Here is a 22,211-nt window from a genome sequence, read left to right on the forward strand (position 1 = left end):
CTCCGTGTCGTTATACGGTCTGTTAGGGCATGCTCGGCGGCCAACACGACTCAGACGAGCGTCGACCCTCAAGGCTAGTTCCACTAGTCCATTTAAACTCCTGGGAAGGTCCAGAACATAAATCTCCTTCTGGATCCGGTCCTCCAGCCCATGCAGGAACATGTCCCACTGCGCCTCCTCGTTCCACTGACACTCTGCGGCCAGAGTGCGGAATTGGATGGAGTATTCCGATACTGAACGGTCTCCTTGGCGAAGGTCAGCGAGTAGTCTGGCCGCCTCCCTACCCGCCACGGCCCGATCGAAGACCCTTCTCATCTCCTCGGAGAGTGTCTGGAAAGAGGTGCAGCATGGGTCCTGGTTCGCCCACACCGCCGTTCCCCAAAGAGCCGCTTTGCCTGATAGCAGTGTGAGTACGAATGCTACCTTAGACTGTTCACGGTTGAAGGTCCGTGGCTGCAACGAGAAATGCATGGAACATCTCGTAAGAAAAGCTCTGCAATAGTCAGGATCACCTGAATAACCCTCTGGTGTCGGTAGCCGTGGCTCTAGCTGGGAATCCGGCTCTGGCGGGGCGGGTTGAACTGCCGGTGTAGGTGGCGCAGCGAGACCCCTCAGATGTTGTAATTGTTGGGTCAGCTGGGATACCTGCGTCGCAAGGGCTTGTACTGCCCGACCTGTGCTGGAGATGTTCTCCTCTTGTTGATCCATTCTCGTGATACTGCGGGAAATGAATTCGGTCAGACTCGTTGAACTCGCTGCATCCATGGTCTGGTCAGATCGTTCTGTGACAATACAGAGGCGGATGCAAGATGCAAGCAACGATGGTTTAATGAATACAGTTTACAGCAGCAACAGGACAGACAGACTGTACTCAGACGGAATCCGACCCAGGGACTAGGGCGCATCTTCCGATGATAGCGTGCTGAGAAATCCAGGGGAGTGTGTCCGGATGGGTAGGAAGGAGCACAGAAGATAATCCACACAAGGGCGGCGAGAGAATGAGCACGGACACACGACACAACCTCAGGGAAGTAACAAACGATCTGACAACAAGAAACACTGGTTACAGAACATATAAAGGGAAGATAAGTGATTCCAGCTGGCGCAGACAATCAGGCCGAGATTGGGAACCACGCCCACACAAACACGGGAGAGAGAGAGAGAGAGAGAGAGAGAGAGAGAGAGAGAGAGAGAGAGAGAGAGAGAGAGAGAGAGAGAGAAAAAGAGAAAGAGAAAGAGAGAGGGAGGCAGTGGATTCATGAACCGTGACATCTAGTTCCCACAGTGCAGTAATATCTAACAAGTAATCTAACAATTTCACAACAACTACCTAATACACACTCATGTAAAGTGATGGAATAAGAATATGTACATATAAATATATGGATGAGCGATGGCCGAGCGGCATGGGCAAGATGCAATAGATGGTATAAAATACAGTATACATATGAGATGAGTAATGTAAGATATGTAAACATTATTAAAGTGACTAGTGATCCATTTATTAAAGGGATTACTGCACAGACCAATGCATGAGTCACCCCAACATGAGAAGTCATTATTTAGATGTGAGTCCAGTTCAGGTTTCACATGGGTTGGCCAGCCATGGTTGGTAGCAAAATAGGTACATAAGAGGGCAACGCACGCCAGCACTTTCTAGATGGTATTTTGGCTGTTGAATGGCCCTCTAACCTGTGGCAGTCCAGTTTTAAGGTGTCTCTGGTTGTAGTAACTGCCAGAGTGGAGGACTGATGGTCGGATTGGGCCTATTGAGGACAGTTCTGGGAGATTCAGGATGGCACTGACATTGGAGAGGTTTAATTCTTATCATATGTGAAGGCCCAGTAAGTTGATGGCATTTCTTGTCAATGATTGTCAGGTTGTGTTGGTTCAGTGTAGTGAACACCTACCTGCCTTATGCGCTTGTAATCATGTGTGGTTGCATCCTACCCATACACCATAATGTCACCAAGTCAACATCTATGGGATCTCCAGGACAGACAGCCAGGATGGTAGACATGGTTTTCTGGAAAAAGTAATGTGTTAGCTCAACCTGAACAGCATAGGAGTGCACCGGAATATCCCAATGCGCATCACAATTTAGTGAGCCAGCGGAAGGTCATGTTGCTAGTCGTATTTCGTATATAGCCATGAAACAAAATGTAATTCTAAATGATAGCGAATGGACTTAAGAGCCCAATCCTGGAGGCACAAGTTATACCACAGTGAGTGCAAGATGTAGAGTTAGGGAGAGGGTGTCAAGAGTCCGGAGTTGGATTCTCTTTTTCCTTTCGTTGGACCCTCTGAGTTGCCTCATTGATCCTCAATTACTACTTAGTGTTGCCATGTCAAGCAGTCTGCTACCTTTTCTATATCCAGACAAATGTAATTATGGCAGGTATATTGGAATCCCAACAAAGTTGAATTGCACAAAATAGTATTGAGTACAGGTCATAAGAACAGTACACAAATCTGAAAGATTTACATGTGATTTAACCACAATTTAATGGTATTGTGGCAGCCGTGTTGGATTTTGGATGCCATATTGGATTTATAGTCAAATTTAGGTGGGCCTCCTAATGTAATTGCAAGAGTAGGGGCTGAACAAACAAAATCCACAGAGGAAACTGTTTTTTTGTGTCTGACCCAACTTGTTTGTCTTAGAGCCGATTAGATTACAATAGCCACAACATCAAAAAACATATGTAACTGTATGTATTCTTGTCAGACAGGACCATACAGCACTGAATGAGAGCACATTTGACTTGGAAAGTTGTCTATTAATCAGCTACCAAAAAGTAAAGCTTACATTCATCATAAATATTCATAGTTGATATTTCTGCCTATTGTATCTCTGTGTCTACAGGACTGTAATTCCAAGATGCATTAAGATATCCTGACGATGTTTGTTTGTGTATGTAGTGCAGACAACTGACTACTTGTATTTCAAAGTCTAGCAACATCAGAGCTTCAATATTGAGTTACATGAGCTTATGTGGCCCATCCCACCTCTAGCCAGGAATTATTCAGCATTTTTTGAGTTCAAGGGGTGTTTTCTTCAGAGCAGATTACAATAGCCACAACATAAAAAAAGAAACATGTAAACTGTACAGTGCCTTCAGAAAGTATTCACACCTGTTGACTTCTTCCACATTTTGTTGTGTTACAGCCTGAATTTAAAATGGATTAAATTGAGATTTTGTGTCACTGGCCTACACACAATACTCCATAATGTCAAAGTGGACTTAAGTTTTTAGAAATTCTTACAAGTTAATAAAAAATGAAAAGCTGAAATGTCTTGAGTCAATAAGTATTCAACCCCTTGAGCAAGTCTAAATAAGTGTAGGAGTACACATTTGCTTAACAAGTCACATAATAAATTAAATGGACTCATTCTGTGTGCAATAAAAGTGTTTAACATTATTTTTAAATCACTACCTCCTCTCTGTACCCCACACATACAATTATCTGTAAGGTCCCTCAGTCAAGCAGTGAATTTCAAACACAGATTCAACCACAAAGACCAGGGAGGTTTTCCAATGCCTCGCAAAGAAGGGCACCTATTGTTAGATAGGTAAAAATGTAAAAAGTAGGCATTGAATACCCCTTTGAGCATGGTGTTATTAATTACACTTTGGGTGGTTTATCAATACACCCAGTCACTACAAAGATGCAGGCATCCTTCCTAACTCAGTTGCAGGAGAGGAAGGAAACCGCTCAGGGATTTCACCATGAAGCCAATGGTGACTTTAAAACAGTTACAGAGTTTATTGGCTGTGATAGGAGAAAACTGAGGATGGATCAACAACATTCTAGTTACGCCAACATTCTAATACTAACCTAAATGACAGAGTGAAAAGAAACATGCATTCTGTTTCAACAAGGCACTAAAGTAAAAATTTGGCAAAGAAAGGAACTTGATGTCCTGAATACAAAGCGTTATGTTTGGGGCAAATACAACACATCACTGAGTACCACTCTTCATATTTTCAAGCATGGTGGTGACTGCGTCATGTTATGGGTGTGCTTGTCATCGGCAAGGACTAGGGAGTTTTTTAGGATAATGCAGAAACGGAATAAAGCTAAGCACAAGCAAAATCCTAGACAAAAACCTGGTTTAGTCTGCTTCACAACACACAAATTCAGCTTTCAGCAGGACAATTACCTGAAACACAAGGCCAAATTCACACTGGAGTTGCCAACCAAGATGACATTGGATGTTCCTGAGTGGCCTAGTTAGAGTTTTGACTTAAATCGTCTGTAAAATCTACGGCAAGACTTGAAGAATTGTAAAAGATAATAATGTGCAAATTGTCAGGTTTTGGCCAGGACTGTTCTGGTTTTTTGTCACTAGATGTCCCCATTGCACCTTTTTTGTACCTTTTGTTTTTCCCTTGCTCTAATTATTGTTTGCACCTGTATGTCGTTCCCTTGTTAGTATTTAATCCCTGTGTGTTCCTCAGTTCCTTGCTCAGTGTTTGTATGTTAGCACCCAGCCCCAGCCCAAGCCTTGTTGTGAACATATATTTTTCTCTTGTTGGATTTTCCAGAGGTTCTCTGGTTTTGTTCTTTTGTATTTTGGATTAGTCTTTTAGGTTTGTTTTTTCCCTTGCTGTTTTTACCACTTTGTGGATTTTCTTTGTATTTTGGAAGATATCTATTTTTTTATTAAACCACCATCTCTAGTACTGCTGTGTCTGCCTCATCTTCTGGGTTCTGCCGATTTAGTGACTGTTTCTCGCACCGGGTCCTGACAGAAACACTGAGCCATTAAAATGAACCCAGAGGCAGCCAGTACCCAGGACTTTTTTCCCATGCTGTCCCACCACGAGGGGACTGTCCAACGTCACGAAGCTGCTCTGGTTCAGCAAGAGGCCTTAATGGCTGGACATTCTCAACTTCTGTCGGAGATGATGACTTCCATAAAGCAGATTTCTGATCAGCTTTCTCCTGCAACCGCTTCTGCTCCAGTTCATCAGATTCAAGTGCCCGTGGCAGTTAACCCCCTGGCTGAACCTCGTCTGCCGCCTCCCCAACGGTTCTCAGGTGATCCGAGTGGTTGTAAGGGGTTCAGTATGTTCTCTCTCCTTCGAGCTGCAACCCTCGTCATTTCCCACCGACCGGTCCAAGATAGCATATATCATCACCCTGCTGTCGGAAAAAGCCCTAGCCTGGGCTACTGCTGTGTGGGATGCCCAAAGTCCCTGCTGTGCCAGCTACTCTACCTTTGCTGAAGAATTCAAGCGAGTGTTTCAAGGTCCTACCAGCGGTCCTGACTCAGCCAAACAGCTCCTGACTCTCCGCCAAGGTCGGCGCAGCGTGACGGACTATGCCATCCAGTTCCGCACGGTGGCAGCAGCGAGTGGCTGGAATGACGAGGCGCTCACAGTGTGCTTTTTGAAGGGTCTTTCCGACACCATCCAAGATGAACTGGTCACTCGGGAACCACCGGACAACCTCGAGTCCCTGATCAAGTTGGCTTCACGCATAGACCAGCGTCTGAGAGAGAGAGAGCTCAACCGTAGATCTCTCACCCTAGCTCCTATCGGTCCCAGCTCCGAGTCTCCACCTTTATCCCCGCTGACTCCACCGGAACCCATGCAGGTTGGACGCATCTCCCAGGCTGAGAGAGACCGCCGGATGAGGGAGCGATGCTGTCTATATTGCGGCAAACCGGGCCATTTCCTCTCCACGTGTCCCGGGCTCCAGGGAAAACGCACTCTCCCGTGCAGGCCTGGGAGGACGGTAACGGGAAACATAACCTCCTCTCATCCATCCAACTCCCGCCTGCTCATTCCAGTTACCCTTTCCTGGGACAACCACGAGCTTCCCCTTCAAGCCTTGGTAGACTCTGGAGCCGCAGGTAACTTCATGGATGGTGTCTGGGCGAAGGAGAATGGCGTTCCCTCTGAACCTCTAAGTGACCCCATAAGGGTTACTACGTTGGATGGAAGCCCTTTGGGATCTGGACTTGTCACTCGTGTCACTACCCCCTTGCGTCTTTCAGTTTTCCAACACCAGGAAGTGATGAACTTTCATCTGACCTCGTGTTCCGAGTTCCCTCTCGTCCTTGGATACCCCTGGCTTCACAGCCATAACCCTCACATCGACTGGTCTGTGGGCACTATCAAGCAGTGGGGTCCTACGTGCCAAGCCACTTGTATCTTCCCAAGTTCCCCGAGTTCCCCTCCCGAGTCTCTAGAATCCATCGACCTGTCCCGAGTTCCCGAGTGTTACCATGACCTCAAACCGGTATTTAGCAAACAGAGGGCCACCAAACTACCACCTCATAGACCTTACGATTGCCCCATCGACCTGTTTCCGGGCACCTGCCCCCCCAGGGGTCGGATCTTTTCCCTATCTCCTCCCGAACGAGCTGCTATGGATACCTACATCAAGGACGCTCTGGCAGCAGGCCTCATGCGTCCATCCACCTCGCCGGCGGGAGCAGGGTTTTTCTTTGTGGCCAAAAAAGACGGGGGATTACGTCCTTGCATCGACTACCGGGGACTTAATGCCATAACCGTCCGTAACCGCTACCCGCTACCCCTTATGGCCACAGCCTTTGAGCTGCTCCAGGAAGCAGTGGTCTTCACTAAGCTTGACCTGCGGAACGCATACCATCTTGTGCGGATCAAACCCGGTGACGAGTGGAAGACCGCTTTCAACACGCCTACTGGTCACTACGAATACTTGGTGATGCCCTTCGGCCTGACCAACGCCCCGGCTGTGTTCCAAGCGCTCATAAACGATGTGCTTAGGGATATGCTTAACATTTTCGTGTTTGTTTACTTGGATGACATCCTCATCTTTTCGAGCTCCCTTCAAGAACACACTAAGCATGTCAGACAAGTGCTCAAACGCCTCCTAGACAGCCATTTGTACGTTAAGCCGGAAAAGTGTGAATTCCATTCCTCTCGAGTACAGTTCCTGGGATTTGTAGTGGAACCCGGTCGAGTCCAGATGGACCCCAAGAAGGTAGGGGCGGTAGCAGATTGGCCCACCCCCAAGTCCGTTAAGGAAGTTCAGCGTTTCCTGGGCTTCACTAACTTCTACCGCAAGTTCATCAAGAACTTCAGCTCGGTGGCAGCCCCTCTCTCAGCTTTAACCAAGGGTGGCAACACAAGGTTTCTGTGGGGAAGAGAAGCTGAGACGGCCTTCCAAGGACTCAAGCAGCGCATCCTCTCTGCTCCCATCCTGACACTACCGACGGCGGATGAACCTTTTGTGGTGGAGGTAGACGCATCAGAGGTTGGTGTTGGAGCTGTCCTGTCTCAGAGGGGTGAAGACAAGAGGCTTCATCCTTGCGCCTTCTTCTCTCACCGGCTTACCCCGGCCGAGAGGAATTACGATGTGGGGGATCGTGAACTCCTAGCGGTTAAGATGGCATTGAAGGAATGGAGACACTGGCTCGAGGGGGCTTCTCAACCGTTTCAAGTGCTTACGGACCACAAAAATCTGGAGTATACAGTGAGGGAAAAAAGTATTTGATCCCCTGCTGATTTTGTACGTTTGCCCACTGACAAAGAAATTATCAGTCTATAATTTTAATGGTAGGTTTATTTGAACAGTGAGAGACAGAATATCAACAAAAATATCCAGAAAAATGCATGTCAAAAATGTTATAAATTGATTTGCATTTTAATGAGGGAAATAAGTATTTGACCCCTTCTCAATCAAAAAGATTTCTGGCTCCCAGGTGTCTTTCATACAGGTAACGAACGGAGATTAGGAGCACACTCTTAAAGGGAGTGCTCCTAATCTCAGTTTCTTACCTGTATAAAAGATACCTGTCCACAGAAGCAATCAATCAATCAGATTCCAAACTCTCCACCATGGCCAAGACCAAAGAGCTCTCCAAGGATGTCAGGGACAAGATTGTAGACCTACACAAGGCTGGAATGGGCTACAAGACCATCGCCAAGCAGCTTGGTGAGAAGGTGACAACAGTTTCTGTGATTATTCGCAAATGGAAGAAACACAAAAGAACTGTCAATCTCCCTCAGCCTGGGGCTCCATGCAAGATCTCACCTCGTGGAGTTGCAATGATCATGAGAACGGTGAGGAATCAGCCCAGAACTACACAGGAGGATCTTGTCAATGATCTCAAGGCAGCTGGGACCATAGTCATCAAGAAAACAATTGGTAACACACTATGCCGTGAAGGACTGAAATCCTGCAGCGCCCGCAAGGTCCCCCTGCTCAAGAAAGCACATATACATACCCGTCTGAAGTTTGCCAATGAACATCTGAATGATTCAGAGGACAACTGGGTGAACGTGTTGTGGTCAGATGAGACCAAAATGGAGTTCTTTGGCATCAACCCAACTTGCCGTGTTTGGAGGAGGAGGAATGCTGCCTATGACCCCAAGAAACCATCCCCACCGTCAAACATGGAGGTGGAAACATTATGCTTTGGGGGTGTTTTTCTGCTAAAGGGACAGGACAACTTCACCGCATCAAAGGGACGATGGACGGGGCCATGTACCGTCAAATCTTGGGTGAAAACCTCCTTCCCTCAGCCAGGGTATTGAAAATGGGTCGTGGATGGGTATTCCAGCATGACAATGACCCAAAACACACGGCCAAGGCAACAAAGGAGTGGCTCAAGAAGAAGCACATTAAGGTCCTGGAGTGGCCTAGCCAGTCTCCAGACCTTAATCCCATAGAAAATCTGTGGAGGGAGCTGAAGGTTCGAGTTGCCAAACGTCAGCCTCGAAACCTTAATGACTTGAAGAAGATCTGCAAAGAGGAGTGGGACAAAATCCCTCCTGAGATGTGTGCAAACCTGGTGGCCAACTACAAGAAACGTCTGACCTCTGTGATTGCCAACAAGGGTTTTGCCACCAAGTACTAAGTCATGTTTTGCAGAGGGGTCAAATACTTATTTCCCTCATTAAAATGCAAATCAATTCATAACATTTTTGACATGCGTTTTTCTGGATTTTTTTGTTGATATTCTGTCTCTCACTGTTCAAATAAACCTACCATTAAAAGTATAGACTGATCATTTCTTTGTCAGTGGGCAAACGTACAAAATCAGCAGGGGATCAAATACATTTTTCCCTCACTGTATCCAGCAGGCGAAGCGGTTGAACTCCAGACAAGCTCGATGGTCTCTTTTCTTCAGCCGATTCCAGTTTATTCTCACCTATAGACCCGGGTCGAAGAATCTCAAACCGGATGCCTTGTCACGAGTCTACTCTCCTGCCATTCGAGAAGATAATGACATGACTGTTCTTCCTGCCGCTAAGATCGTGGCTCCGATCTCGTGGCAAGTGGAGGATACCGTGAAACAAGCTCAAGCCATCGAACCGGGCCCTGGAGGAGGTCCTGCTAATCGGTTGTTTGTTCCCAAGGCAGCAAGGTCCCAAGTCCTTCTGTGGGGGCACTCCTCTCGCCTCACCTGTCACCCGGGCGTAGGTCGCACCTTGGAGTTCATCCAGCGTAAGTTCTGGTGGCCCACCATAAAAGAAGACGTTGCCACTTTCGTCAAGGCCTGTTCCGTGTGCTGCCAGGGCAAATCTTCTCACCTCCGCCCTCAAGGACTCCTTCACCCTTTATCTATTCCCCACCGACCCTGGTCCCATATCTCGCTGGACTTTATTACTGGCCTTCCTCCGTCCCATGGTAATACTACGATCCTAGTCATCATCGACAGGTTTTCTAAGGCGGCCAGGTTTGTTCCCTTGACCAAATTACCTTCTGCCAAGGAAACAGCTGAGTTGGTGATTAACCATGTGTTCCGAGTCTTTGGCATCCCGCAAGATATGGTTTCCGACAGAGGTCCCCAGTTCGCCTCAAGGTTTTGGAAGGCCTTCTGCCAACTCATAGGGGCCACGGCCAGTTTATCTTCAGGGTACCATCCGGAGTCCAACGGCCAAACTGAGAGGATGAATCAGGAGCTGGAAACCACCCTCAGATGTATGGTTTCCAACAACCCATCCACATGGTCATCCTTCATTGTTTGGGCTGAGTACGCGCACAACACCTTGTGCTCCTCCTCCACTGGTATATCCCCGCACGAGTGTCAGTTTGGCTATGCTCCTCTATTGTTCCCGGACCAGGAGGCAGAAGTCAGAGTGCCTTCAGCCTCGAGGTTCATCAGACGCTGTCGGCTTACGTGGAAGAAGGCCCGTCTTAATCTTCTGCGTTCCTCACAGCAGTACCAACGACAAGCCAACAGACGTCGCCGTCCCGGTCCTACCCTGTACCCCGGCCAGAGAGTATGGCTTTCAACAAAAAACTTACCGCTACGGGTGGAGTCTCGCAAGCTGTCCCAGAGATTCATCGGACCCTTTAAGATTGCCAGGAGAGTCAATCCCGTTACTTTTCGCCTGCACTTACCCAGATCCCTTAAAATCAATCCCACATTTCACATTTCTTTATTAAAACCTGTTGTTTTTTCTCCCCTTATTCCGGCAGGCAGACCTCCCCCTCCGCCCCGTGTCATCGGAGGCCAGTCGGCTTATACCGTCCACCGGATACTGGACTCCCGCCGGGTGCAGCGGTCCTGGCAGTATCTGGTGGACTGGGAAGGCTACGGTCCCGAGGAGCGCTCCTGGGTTCCTGCCAAGGACATACTGGACCCTGACCTCATTCGTCAGTTCAGGGCCCTCCACCCTGAGAAGGCTGGTAGGAACGTCAGGAGCCGTTCCTAGGAGGGGGATTCTGTCAGGTTTTGGCCAGGACTGTTCTGGTTTTTTGTCACTAGATGTCCCCATTGCACCTTTTTTGTACCTTTTGTTTTTCCCTTGCTCTAATTATTGTTTGCACCTGTATGTTGTTCCCTTGTTAGTATTTAATCCCTGTGTGTTCCTCAGTTCCTTGCTCAGTGTTTGTATGTTAGCACCCAGCCCCAGCCCAAGCCTTGTTGTGAACATATATTTTTCTCTTGTTGGATTTTCCAGAGGTTCTCTGGTTTTGTTCTTTTGTATTTTGGATTAGTCTTTTGAGGTTTGTTTTTCCCTTGCTGTTTTTACCACTTTGTGGATTTTCTTTGTATTTTGGAAGATATCTATTTTTTTATTAAACCACCATCTCTAGTACTGCTGTGTCTGCCTCATCTTCTGGGTTCTGCCGATTTAGTGACTGTTTCTCGCACCGGGTCCTGACACAAATATTGTACAATCCAGGTGTGCAAAGCTCTTAGAGTCTTACCCAGAAATACTCTAAGCTGTAATCACTGCCAATGGTGTGATATTTCTGTATATCTTTTTTTTTTTGTAATTGAAAGAAATTCTAAAAATATGTTTTTAGTTTCAATTAATCCGTTTTGAGTTTAGGCTGTAACACAACAAAATGTGGAATACGCCAAGAGGTATGAATACTTTATGAAGGCACTTCATGTATTTTTTTCAGGCAGGACCATACAGAACTGAATAAGAGCTTATTTTACCCGGCATTATTCTGCACTTTTGGAGTTTAGGGTGTGTGTCATATTTTCTATCAATTGAACTGGTTTTGCAGTAAAATATTTTTACACACCCATCCATTTCATAAATGGGAGACAAGAGATGTGAAAAAACATGGCTAAGTTTTGTTCTACCTTGGGTAGGGATATCTCAAAAAACGAAAGCCCTGTTTGAGGATTGGCCATTAGCCTATGTGGACTCTGCATGTTATAATTACGAGCTGTCCCATTGAATGTTCTGTGCATGATATCAAAAACCAAAAGTATTTTCTCAGGATTATAATTTTATTTTCCTCACACAACCAATATGTCCACAACCAAAACAAACCACCAAATCATTAGAATCGTTATCACTCTGAAAATAAGACAGGAATGTTTTTTTCTCTCAAACATGTACAATTCTACACACATATACACAAGATGGGGAGATTCAGAAACAAACCAGTTGGAGTGGTTTGATATCAGTTGGCGCTTAGGGGCATGGAAAGATGGATATCATACCACACCAAGTGATCCAGCCCATATGGGTAGGGCATATAGACATCCTTTAAACTTACCATAACAACAGCAGTACTGTACATTGCAGATTTACTCTTGCTTTGGCTTTACATTTATTGTGTACATAGAGTATTGATATGAGTCTGTAAAAGCACTTCTTGGGGTAAGACTTAGACTGTTATCGATTTGGACTAGCTCCTGACTCCAAAGTACACACAGTGTATGTATGGGATGAAGTCACTGATAAGTAGATTAAGAAACAGAGACAACTGGTTCACTACCATGTGGAATGTTGCAAACTACAAGTCATACAATGCACTGCTTTTATGAGTGCAGTGACAGTGTGGGGTCAGATCAGCATCAGAATAATGGACCATATCAGCCCTAGATTTTATCATCATATAGTCTTTACTGGCCTCATTTCAACAGTCTTATCTTAATGTCTGTGCACATTCACGACCCCACAGAGATTGTTGCTTGGGCTTCTCATAAACTTGTCTCTCCAGTCTTGCCTGGTGACCTGCCCCCTGTGGGGGTGACCTGAGTTGGCCTGTGTTCCCCCAGGATGGCAGCGATCAGAGCCTCTGGGGCTGAGACCCCACCCCCGGGGGACACAGGGCTGCGGGGCGTGAGTGGGCTGATGGGCGATGGCAGGGTGTCCTGGGGGGAGACCAGGCGCTCCTTCTTAGCTGCAGAGCAGGGTGAGCGGCTGCTTGGTAGCCCCTCTAGGGGACGAGGGTGCAAGCTGAGGCCCTGCAGGGAGGGCATGGGGGTGTTGGAGTGAGCAGGACTGCGGCTGCGGCGGTGACGATGGTGGTGTTTGCCTTTTCCAGGGCTTGGGCTGCGGGAGCTAGCAGGGGCCAGCAGGACCAGTGTGCTGTCATCCTCCGAGCTGACATCAGAACTGTCTGAGCGGCATACTGGTGGAGCTGTCGGGCTGCGCACAGGAACATGGATCTATGGGAGATGGAGGGTTGTTGAAGAGTGTAGAGGAAAGGGTGGGAAGCAATTGCTTTATTCTCTGTTCATTGAACAACACAGGAAGAAAAACCGCAGGAAGGGTCCTGACCTGAAAGGGCAATGTCACTCCGATAATGGTATTCATGTTGTTGCTGTAGAAACCCAAAATGTATTCCCCTGCATCCCTGGGTAAATCCTCCTCTGTAAATGTCACCTGAGGAGAGAAAAGGAAAAAGAAAGAGAAGAACAAATTAGATTAAATGGAAAGATAGCAAGTGTGTGTGTGTGTAATGTTATTATCTCAATGGATCTCTGAGGTTGGTTGTGAGAGCATGTTTGTCAGGCTTTGTATCATACCTGTGACCCATGATCTGCCTTGGCCCACACATATGCTACATAGTCCTTGTGATGTTTGAACCCAACCTGTGAAGAAAAACCACAGATATCAATTAACCCCATATTGACAAAATGGAAACATGTTTTTAGAAATGTTAGAAATGTATTGAAACTGAAATACACAAATATCTAATTTCCATAAGTATTCACACCCCTGAGTCAATACTTTGTAGAAGCACCTTTGACAGCGATTACAGCTGGGAGTCTTTATGAGCTTTCCACATCTGGATTGTGCAACATTTCGCCATTATTCTTTTCAAAATGTTTCAAGCTCTGTCAAATTGGTTGTTGATCATTGCTTGGATTTTCAAGTAGATTTAAGTCAAAACTGTAACTCAGCCACTCAGGAACATTCACAGTCTTCTTGGTAAGCAACTCCAGTGTAGATTTGGCCTTTTTTAGGTTATTGTCCTGCTGAAAGGTGAATTCATCTCCCAGTGTCTGGTGGAGGACAGACTGAACAAGGTTTTCGCCTGTGATTAGCTCCATTATGTTTCTTTTTTATCGTGAAAAACTCCCCAGTCCTTAACTATTACAAGCATACCAATAACATGATACAGTTACCACTATGCTTGAAAATATGGAGAGTGGTACTCAGTAATGTGTTGTATTGGATTTGGCCCAAACATAACACTTTGCATTCAGGACAAAAAGTTAATTGCTTTGCCAAATGGATGTATGTTTTGGAATATTGTTATTCTGTACAGGCTTCCTTCTTTTAACCCTGTCAATTATGTTAGTATTGTGAAGTAACTACAATGTTGTTGATCCATCCTCAGTTTCCTCCTCTCCCAGCCATTAAACGCTGTAACTGTTTTAAAGTCACCATTGGCCTCATGGTGAAATCCCTGAGCGGTTTCCTTCCTCTCCGACAACTGAGTTAGGAAGGACGCCTGCATCTTTGTAGTGACTGGGTGTATTGATAAACCATCCAAAGTATAATTAATAACTTCACCATGCTCAAAGGGATATTCAATGTCTGCTTTTTACATTTTTTTACTCAACTACCAATAGTTGCCCTTCTTTACGAGGCATTGGAAAATCTCCATGGTCTTTGTGGTTGAATCTGTGTTCGAAATTCACTGTTTGACTAAGGGACCTTACAGATAATTGTATGTGTGGGGTACAGAGATTGTAAGTGTAGGGTACAGAGATGAGGTAGATTTAAAAATTATGTTATCGTTATTATTGCACACAGAGTACTCATGTGAGTCCATGCAACTTATTATGTGACTTGTTCAGCACCTTTTTACTCCTGAACTTATTTAGGCTTACCATAACAAAGGCGTTGAATACTTATTTGGCACGTAACCAAAAGGATGCCGGATAAAATCCCAGAGCTGACAAGGTAAAAATATGTCATTCTGCCCCTGAGCAAAGCAGTTAACCCACTGTTCCTTGGGTGCCGAAGACGTGAATATCGATTAAGGCAGCCCCCCCGCACCTCTCTGATTCAGAGAAGTTGAAGTTGACGTTGAAGACAACGTGTGTTGAGGTGTGTTGAAGACATTCAGTTGTACAACTGACTAGGTATTGTCACGCCCTGACCTTAGAGAGACGTTTTATTTCTCTATTTGGTTAGGTCCGGGTGTGATGTGGGGTGGGCATTCTATGTTTTGTATTTCTGTGTGTTTGGCCGAGTGTGGTTCCCAATCAGAGGCAGCTGTCTATCGTTGTCTCTGATTGGGAATCATACTTAGGCAGCCTGTTATGCCACCGTAGTTGTGGGTAGTTGTCTTTGTTAGTGGCCTGTATAGCCCTAGTAAGCTTCACGTTCGTTTTTGGTGTTTCTTGTTTTGTTGGCGACATTCTTAATAAAGAAAAATGTACACTCACCTCGCTGCACCTTGGTCCGGTCATTTCCCTGACGACGTTCGTGACAGGTATCCCCCTTTCTCTTTCCCTTACTGACTCAAGACATTTCAGCTTTTCATTTTTTAAATTAATTTGTAAAAATGTGTAAAAACAGAATTCCATTTTGGCATTTGGTATATTGTGGAAGCCAGTGATAAAAAAATCAACTTTTTATCAACCAAAAAGTTCAGGCTATAACACCAACAATTGTTTTTAAAGTAGCGGGGTGTGAATACTTTCTGAAGGCACTGTACTGTAGCTATGTGTGAGAGCAAATATGAACTCTCACTGGTTTAAAGTTGAAGTCACAGTTACCTTGTATATTGCAACCCAGTCCCATGAGCTGCGCTGGAAGCTGGACCTCACAGTGAATCTGACTGTAGCGTCAGAAACTTTAGTCCACTCCTTCTCATACTCTAACGTTACAAGAGGAAGGTCCACTTTGAATGGGAACTGGAGGAGAAAGTATGATAGTGAAAACAGACACAGAGACAGATGGAAAGAAAGATAATTTCAGAGGCTGATTCTAATGATGTGAGGTCATACTAGTGTTATAATGTGATAGTAACTGTGAAGGTTTTTCACCATATCTGGATAAACATCAAACAGTGTGACTGCTGGGGTGAGAGTTCAGGGGTCACAGGGAGGTTAGACTTACATGTAATGAGAAGACAGCAGAGACCGGTTTGTGGTCGCTGCAGGTGTAGCCCATGTGACTGCGGTAGGAGTGTTGCACCACCTTGGTTGCCCCACCCAGCCACGAGGTTAGGCCACGCTGCAGAGCGGCATTGTGGGTAGGAACAGGGGAGCCCGTACAACGCAGACGCCACAAGATACGGTCTGTCCATGCTGGCTTTCGCTTCTTACTGCTGTGAGAGGTACAGAGAGAGAGATAATAGTGGGAAATAGAGGTCAGTGAATCAGTTAATGGAGGAGGGAGCATCATATCAATCACAAACCGTGTATTTCTCTACACAGAATCACATACCTGGTGTCGTATGTGTGTGTCCCCACGTCAAACTTATATGTGGGGGGAAATTTGAGAGGGCCTTCCAAGAAGCCATCTAAGATGGACTCACTGTTTTTGGCTATGTTAAGCTGCAAAACAAATGAGAGAGAGAGAAAGGAGAGAGAGAGATGGAAATAGAGAGAGAGAGAAAGGGAGAGAGAGAGAGAGAGAGAGAGAGAGAGAGAGAAAAAAATTATATACCAATGAATCATCAAAGTAGCTCGTTTGACTTGATGTAGTCACTGAGTGAATAAATATTATTGGGGGTAGGTTCATTTTTGTGGTGCTATAGCTCCCTCTGTTGGTAACGAATCAACAGTCTTTGTTTCCAAAGATAATCATGACTTCCAGAAAATTCCATTTGGACTTTTTTTAATGTCAAATAAGTAGATTCTACAGCTTTCTCACCTGGTCTCGCTCCCACAGCAAAGGGAGCTTATTGCTGTCAATGGCACTCTTCACCACATGAATGTCATAGTCCTCGATGCGGAAGTTAAGATCCCCAAACCAGAACACCACGCTGGGAGAAGAACAAATAACCATTTCATCGACCACTCCATGAGCCAACGACTGATCATCAGACCACATAATTAGGAGTATTTCGTGACCATATGACCAAGGAAAAACTCCCAAAGGTCAAATAGGGGGTTCTTATATTTGTTATGTTTCACACATGTACATGTGTAGTGAAATGGAATTGTGTTTTTTGTATATCCCAACTACCTCAGAGAGTGGAATCACGGCATGGTATCAGCCATTATTGACAGCAACCCGGGAGAAATTATGGTTAAGTGCCTTTCTCAAGGACAGAGCGACAGTTTTGTTTTACTTAGTCGGTTCAGGGATTCAAACTAGCAAACTTTCGGGTTACTGGTCCAAGGATCTAACCACTAGGCTACCTGCCGCCCGGTGGACAGGTGGGAAAAACTCCTGGCCCTACACATACTGTTTACATCAGCCCTCCCCCATCCAATGACCCACTCATGGTCCAGCACACCCGAGGCGGTCGCGCCATCAAACTGCTGTTGCTGCAGGATGCTCTCAAAGTCCTCCATGCGCTGCTCCAGGTTCCGCATGTGAGCCGGCAGGTGACAGTTCAGGAAACACACCGGGTGGCCGAACATCGTCATCCTCGCACTTACACCCCCTTTATTACCCTGGGGGCGGGGAAGAGAGCGATAGAGAGAGAGAGTGTGAAAATGTCACACACATTGATGGATTAAACATAGATGCTCTCCAGGTCTCTGTAATCAAACATCCACTGTGATAAGCATGAAAGGACAGATGGCATGGTATCAGAGAACCAGACAGCCTGACAGTCCTGCTGCACTGACCTCAGAGAAAAGGAGACTGCACCAGCAGCCAGTAGTCATGCTGACATCAACATGCACAGGAAGGTCACACACACACACACACACACACACACACACACACACACACACACACACACACACACACACACACACACACACACACACACACACACACACACACACACACACACACACACACACACACACACACACACACACACACACACACACACACACACACTCATTCTCTCTCTCCCTGGCATATTAACATATTTTAATGCAATCTAAAAACTATTTATGTACAAGGGTTTCTGGACTGTGCATTTACTGACAAGCTCCTATTTTAGAGCAGGGGTTGCTATGGGTGACACTCACCCAGTAGCCCCCGAGGCCTGTGCGTGTTTTCTCTGTCTGCACCCCCCTCAGGAATGGAAGATGGCAGAATTTAGAGAACACCAGCAACAGCACCCCCTGCATACGCTGGGACGCCACCTATAGTGATTAAGGAGGATGTGAAGAGAAGGGTAGAGAGAGACAGAGAAAGAGAGAGAGATGAAGAGAGATAAAGAGACAGAGCAAGAGAGAGATAAAGAGTTAGATAGAGAGATAAAGAGAGAGGAGAAAGAAGAAATAATCGTACATTAAGAAGATAAACCATTAGATAAGATGTTTGACATTATACTCTGTCTGTCACGACTGTCGTGAGTAACTATCCCTATAGAGATTGAGACAGTGACTGGCACATCATAGCGAGCTAACTCCTTACTGACCAGCACATATCCAAAGCGACTGAGTGTGTCCATGCAGAGCTCACTCCACTGGTCGTGGAAGAGAGCGTCCTTCAGCCGCTTGTTGATCATAGAGTTCATTTCCTGAAGCCTGAGTGGGGAGGAAGAGAGGAAGAACAACTCGTAACTCAGTGGGAGCAGAAGAGCAATGAGAAAATGTTTGGATGGGTAGATGAGGTAGTAGAGGAGAGATCAGAACAGTGATAGAGATATGATGGAGGAGACATTCAAGGCTGTCTCCCTGGCACCGTTGTGATTGGAGCAGAAGCTCACCCAATGATAAACATGTCTGTGCTCCCATCGCCAGCATGTGGCCCAAACAGAGATGCGACGTCATCAGGGGGAACAGCAGAGCCCACATTCCATGTGACAATGTGCACCCTATTAGAGGACAACACAGGTGAGCATGCACATCCTACATTATCAGTAGTTATGCAAACACATACATTACTTTCCCGTTACAGTGATTTGCAATCATAACTGTGTAGTCACAATGTAATTATTATGTAATAATGTATAGCTCAATGTTAAGTGTTGAACCCATACTGTACAGTGACCAGTGGGGGTTCTGGGACCTCTGTCAAGGAAATGTACAGCCTGCATCCATTCTGTCCACTTCAGACAGCTCTTACTGAGATGTATGACATTTGATTCATGTGACACACTCTGGCTCAAATCAACCCATCATGCTGCAAATGGCTTCTATCACTGAGGCTGGGTTCTGCCTAGCTGGTCTGCCAAGGAGGGAAAGAGAAAACTATCTCCATGGAGACAACATGTTACTATATTTAGTTAGGGAGTAGAAACTTTAGAACAAATGTCATACAGTGGCATGCTACTAAAATAGTACTTGGCATCATCAGTCGTGATCTGTCTCACCTGAAACCGTGATCCGTTTCTCCTTCAGTCTGTGGCTGATTCTCCATAGCGCCCAGAGGGGAGCTGGTCCTCTGGGACTGTGGACTGGAGCCTGGTTTGGGGCTGAGGCTGGATGGTGGGGTGAGGCAGGGCTGAGGCAGGTTAGGCTGGGGGATGAGGTAAGGCTGGCCGGTGTAAGGCTGAGTGCTGTGAGGACTCTGAGGGTTGCGGGACAACAGGGAAGACTCTGCAGGGGACTGGGACAGGGAGATGGAGCTGTGTGGTCCAGGAATGCGGTTTGGAATAGAGGCCTTATCCTTCATATCAGCCTCTGAATCTCTGGAGGAATTTAGTGCAGTAGGTCTGGGACGGCTGAAATAGACTGGAACTGCAGGACTGGACCCAGGTTGTACATGCTCCAGCCTCACCTGGTCTGGCATCTGACGTACACCTGAGGCCAGTCCTGGGAGTTTCCCAGACCCCCCTGTGGGACTGGGGATAGAGGTGTCCTGAGCTGTTGGTCGCCGGGGTAGAGCAGGTCCTGGAAAGGTTTTCCTCCCAGGTTGTCCAGAGGGTCTGGCTGGATCTGTGCTGCTTTGTTTATGCTGCATTTGATCCATCAACCTGGTTAGTAACCATACATCATGGTGAAGGGATGGGAGAGCGATTGTGAGATAGAGAGAGGAATGTGCAGTCTGCTGGGCTGGGTGTGTAATAGAGGAGGCTGGTGAGACGGGCTATGGGAAGACAGGTTCATTGTAATGGCTGAAAAGGAATCAATGGAATGGTACCAAACACATCCAACACATGGAAACAACGTGTTTAACTCTGTTCCATTGATTCCATTCCAGCCATTACAATGAGCCTGTCCTCCTATAGCTCCTCCCACCAGACTCCTCTGGTGTGTAACTGATACCAATGTAGAATGAGAAGATGAGTGACCTGTGTTTGTTTGTCCTTCACAACCCCCTCCCTCATCCTCCCTCTGGTCACAGACCATCTCTCCATCTATCACAGAGCCCTGTGGCCCGACAGGAGGGGGGGATTGGCATGGAGCCAGAAGCGGGTGGGGGGAGCTGGCTCACATTGAGTACCTGTCCACCTCCTGCCCCCTAGTCCTCAGACACCACTGCTGACATCATCACCATACTGAACCACAGGCAAGCTGGTGGGTACCAACTTTCTACCCCCATCGTGGTCTACTTCCCTGTTGCTTAGCAACATATTTCAGTCCTCCAACCCCCTTTCTACCCCATTCCCTCCTTGTGTCTTCCCTTTCAACTACTGTATGTTTTGGAGATGGAGGGGGGAAGATTGACTTTCTGTGCATGAAACCAATATTTCATGCTCCTCTGCCTCAGGTAGAACTAGCTAGGTCTCTCTCTAATACACTCTAACACACACACTTTCTGTGGCAGCGAGAGTGTGTGTTTAGAGATGCAACACTAACCCACTGCAGCAGCAGATATAGAGGGACACAGCGCACAACACAAATGTCAACAGACGAGCCACATAGTGGTCTACATAGTCCCCCTCTCTATGAGAAGTAGCCTATAGGCCAGTGGCAGGTGTGACAGCTCACTTACCAACCACATTGTTTGTTCTCTGACCTACAGAAATAAAAAATACCCTCCTCAGGGCCGGCTCCAGTTGCTTAGGGCCCCCAGCCGCTAGAGAGCCCCTGAACCACCCCCCAAAAACAATTAATATTATTATAATTTGTTCTTTTTGGGGGGGGGGGGGCTCAGTTGTGGTCTCAATTTACTGTTGAGAGTTAGAATAGTAGAATACACAAGGTGCAAGTTCGAAATTTGGTTGTGCATCCGCAGTTTTACTCTTGTCAGTCACTGACAGTCACAACCAAATCTCGCTTAGGGCCCCCATAATGCTAGAGCTGGCCCTGACCCCCTTAATTTATTTATGACATTCAGAGTGGCTCTGAAAATTGAAGGGCACATGTTGCTTGCTTGTGCAAGGGTAGCCTAAACATAATAGATTGTGGTTGTGGTCATTGAAGGTGTGTCAATACATCAATATATTGGAAAGTGAAAAGCCACCACAAATGTTGTTGATAATAGCTATTTCAGCAGAGGTGGAGTCAAATAGGTTGATTAATAGTGTAATGGCCTGGAGATTCTATTCTACCCATCTGTCACACATCAAAGTTTATAACAGATCTACTTAATACAGCTCTCCTCAGCCATGCACCTCTCTGCTGGGGCACAGACATTATTTAAAAAAATAACAAGAATGTATGATCATCAATCAACATACAATAATAATCACATAGCCTATAGGCAGATGCCTGCTGTACGGTTGCGCACACTCCGACAAATACATTACCTTTTATCTGAAAGGTGAACAAGGAATCCGTCTCAAACTGGCGCAAGGCAGGGCATGGTAAAATAGACTTATCCAATTGAATCGGTCCAGGATATGGACAGAAACATCTACGCTTTCTTTCAATCCTCAAAAAGACAGGACTTTACGGTATACGGTTTTCTTCGACGCGTCTGAAATATATACTACGCCTGGGGGAATGACAAATAGATACCGTGGAGAGACAAGTGCATACGGTGGTGAATGACAGCAGTCAGTGACGCTTGCGCGAGCTGTCAAAGGTAATGAACCTGGCGCCGGTCCCGGTACGCGAGTTTAGTGTCATAAAACGTGAAAAAACAGTAACCTAGTGTCTTATTTCCAGTAAACATATCCTTGAGATGTGTGTTTAGCTCATTTAAATAAATAGGCTACCAGAAGAGCATCTGTACGCGTGATGCAGACTGCCCAGTTAACGGGACAGCTGCCTGCGCCTCGATCCTGCTTACCTGCTGCCTGACCGGTGCAACTGTTTTCCTAGAGAGGAACCCACATTACTCACACAGCGCCCTGATAATATCTGATTGAGAATAGAGTCAGAGTGAGACCGTAATAAATGCACCCAAGAAATCACAACCTCCAAATTCAGCAGGCGTTGTGACTAGGTTTCTATAAATGAACTGCGCAGAATGAAAATGTCAGGCTGGTAGGCTATCTTAACGTGCACAGCCGTGTAGCCTAGTTGTTATCCTACAGGACACTGCGCAAGAGCGCCCGGAGTTGGGGCCCCGCGTGACCACTAT

At 46.3% G+C, this 22,211-nt stretch overlaps 1 protein-coding gene across 1 annotated transcript; it reads right to left on the reverse strand.

Annotated features, from left to right (window-relative positions):
- Nucleotides 1-11,679: 11,679 nt before the first annotated feature.
- Nucleotides 11,680-22,153, reverse strand: LOC139552423 (inositol polyphosphate 5-phosphatase K-like). The gene is made up of 13 exons (XM_071364154.1): nucleotides 21,433-22,153; nucleotides 19,111-19,713; nucleotides 18,505-18,612; nucleotides 18,214-18,322; nucleotides 17,819-17,935; nucleotides 17,112-17,287; nucleotides 16,539-16,650; nucleotides 16,110-16,219; nucleotides 15,780-15,990; nucleotides 15,437-15,574; nucleotides 13,229-13,294; nucleotides 12,981-13,085; nucleotides 11,680-12,868 (listed from the first exon to the last, which is right to left on the reverse strand). Exons 2-13 carry the CDS (start codon nucleotides 19,707-19,709, stop codon nucleotides 12,398-12,400), a joined length of 2,322 nt encoding a protein of 773 aa, XP_071220255.1. The 5' UTR covers nucleotides 19,710-19,713; nucleotides 21,433-22,153; the 3' UTR covers nucleotides 11,680-12,397.
- Nucleotides 22,154-22,211: the final 58 nt, after the last annotated feature.

This window comes from Salvelinus alpinus, chromosome 24, assembly GCF_045679555.1.
Source record: "Salvelinus alpinus chromosome 24, SLU_Salpinus.1, whole genome shotgun sequence".
NCBI classification, from domain to species: domain Eukaryota; kingdom Metazoa; phylum Chordata; class Actinopteri; order Salmoniformes; family Salmonidae; genus Salvelinus; species Salvelinus alpinus.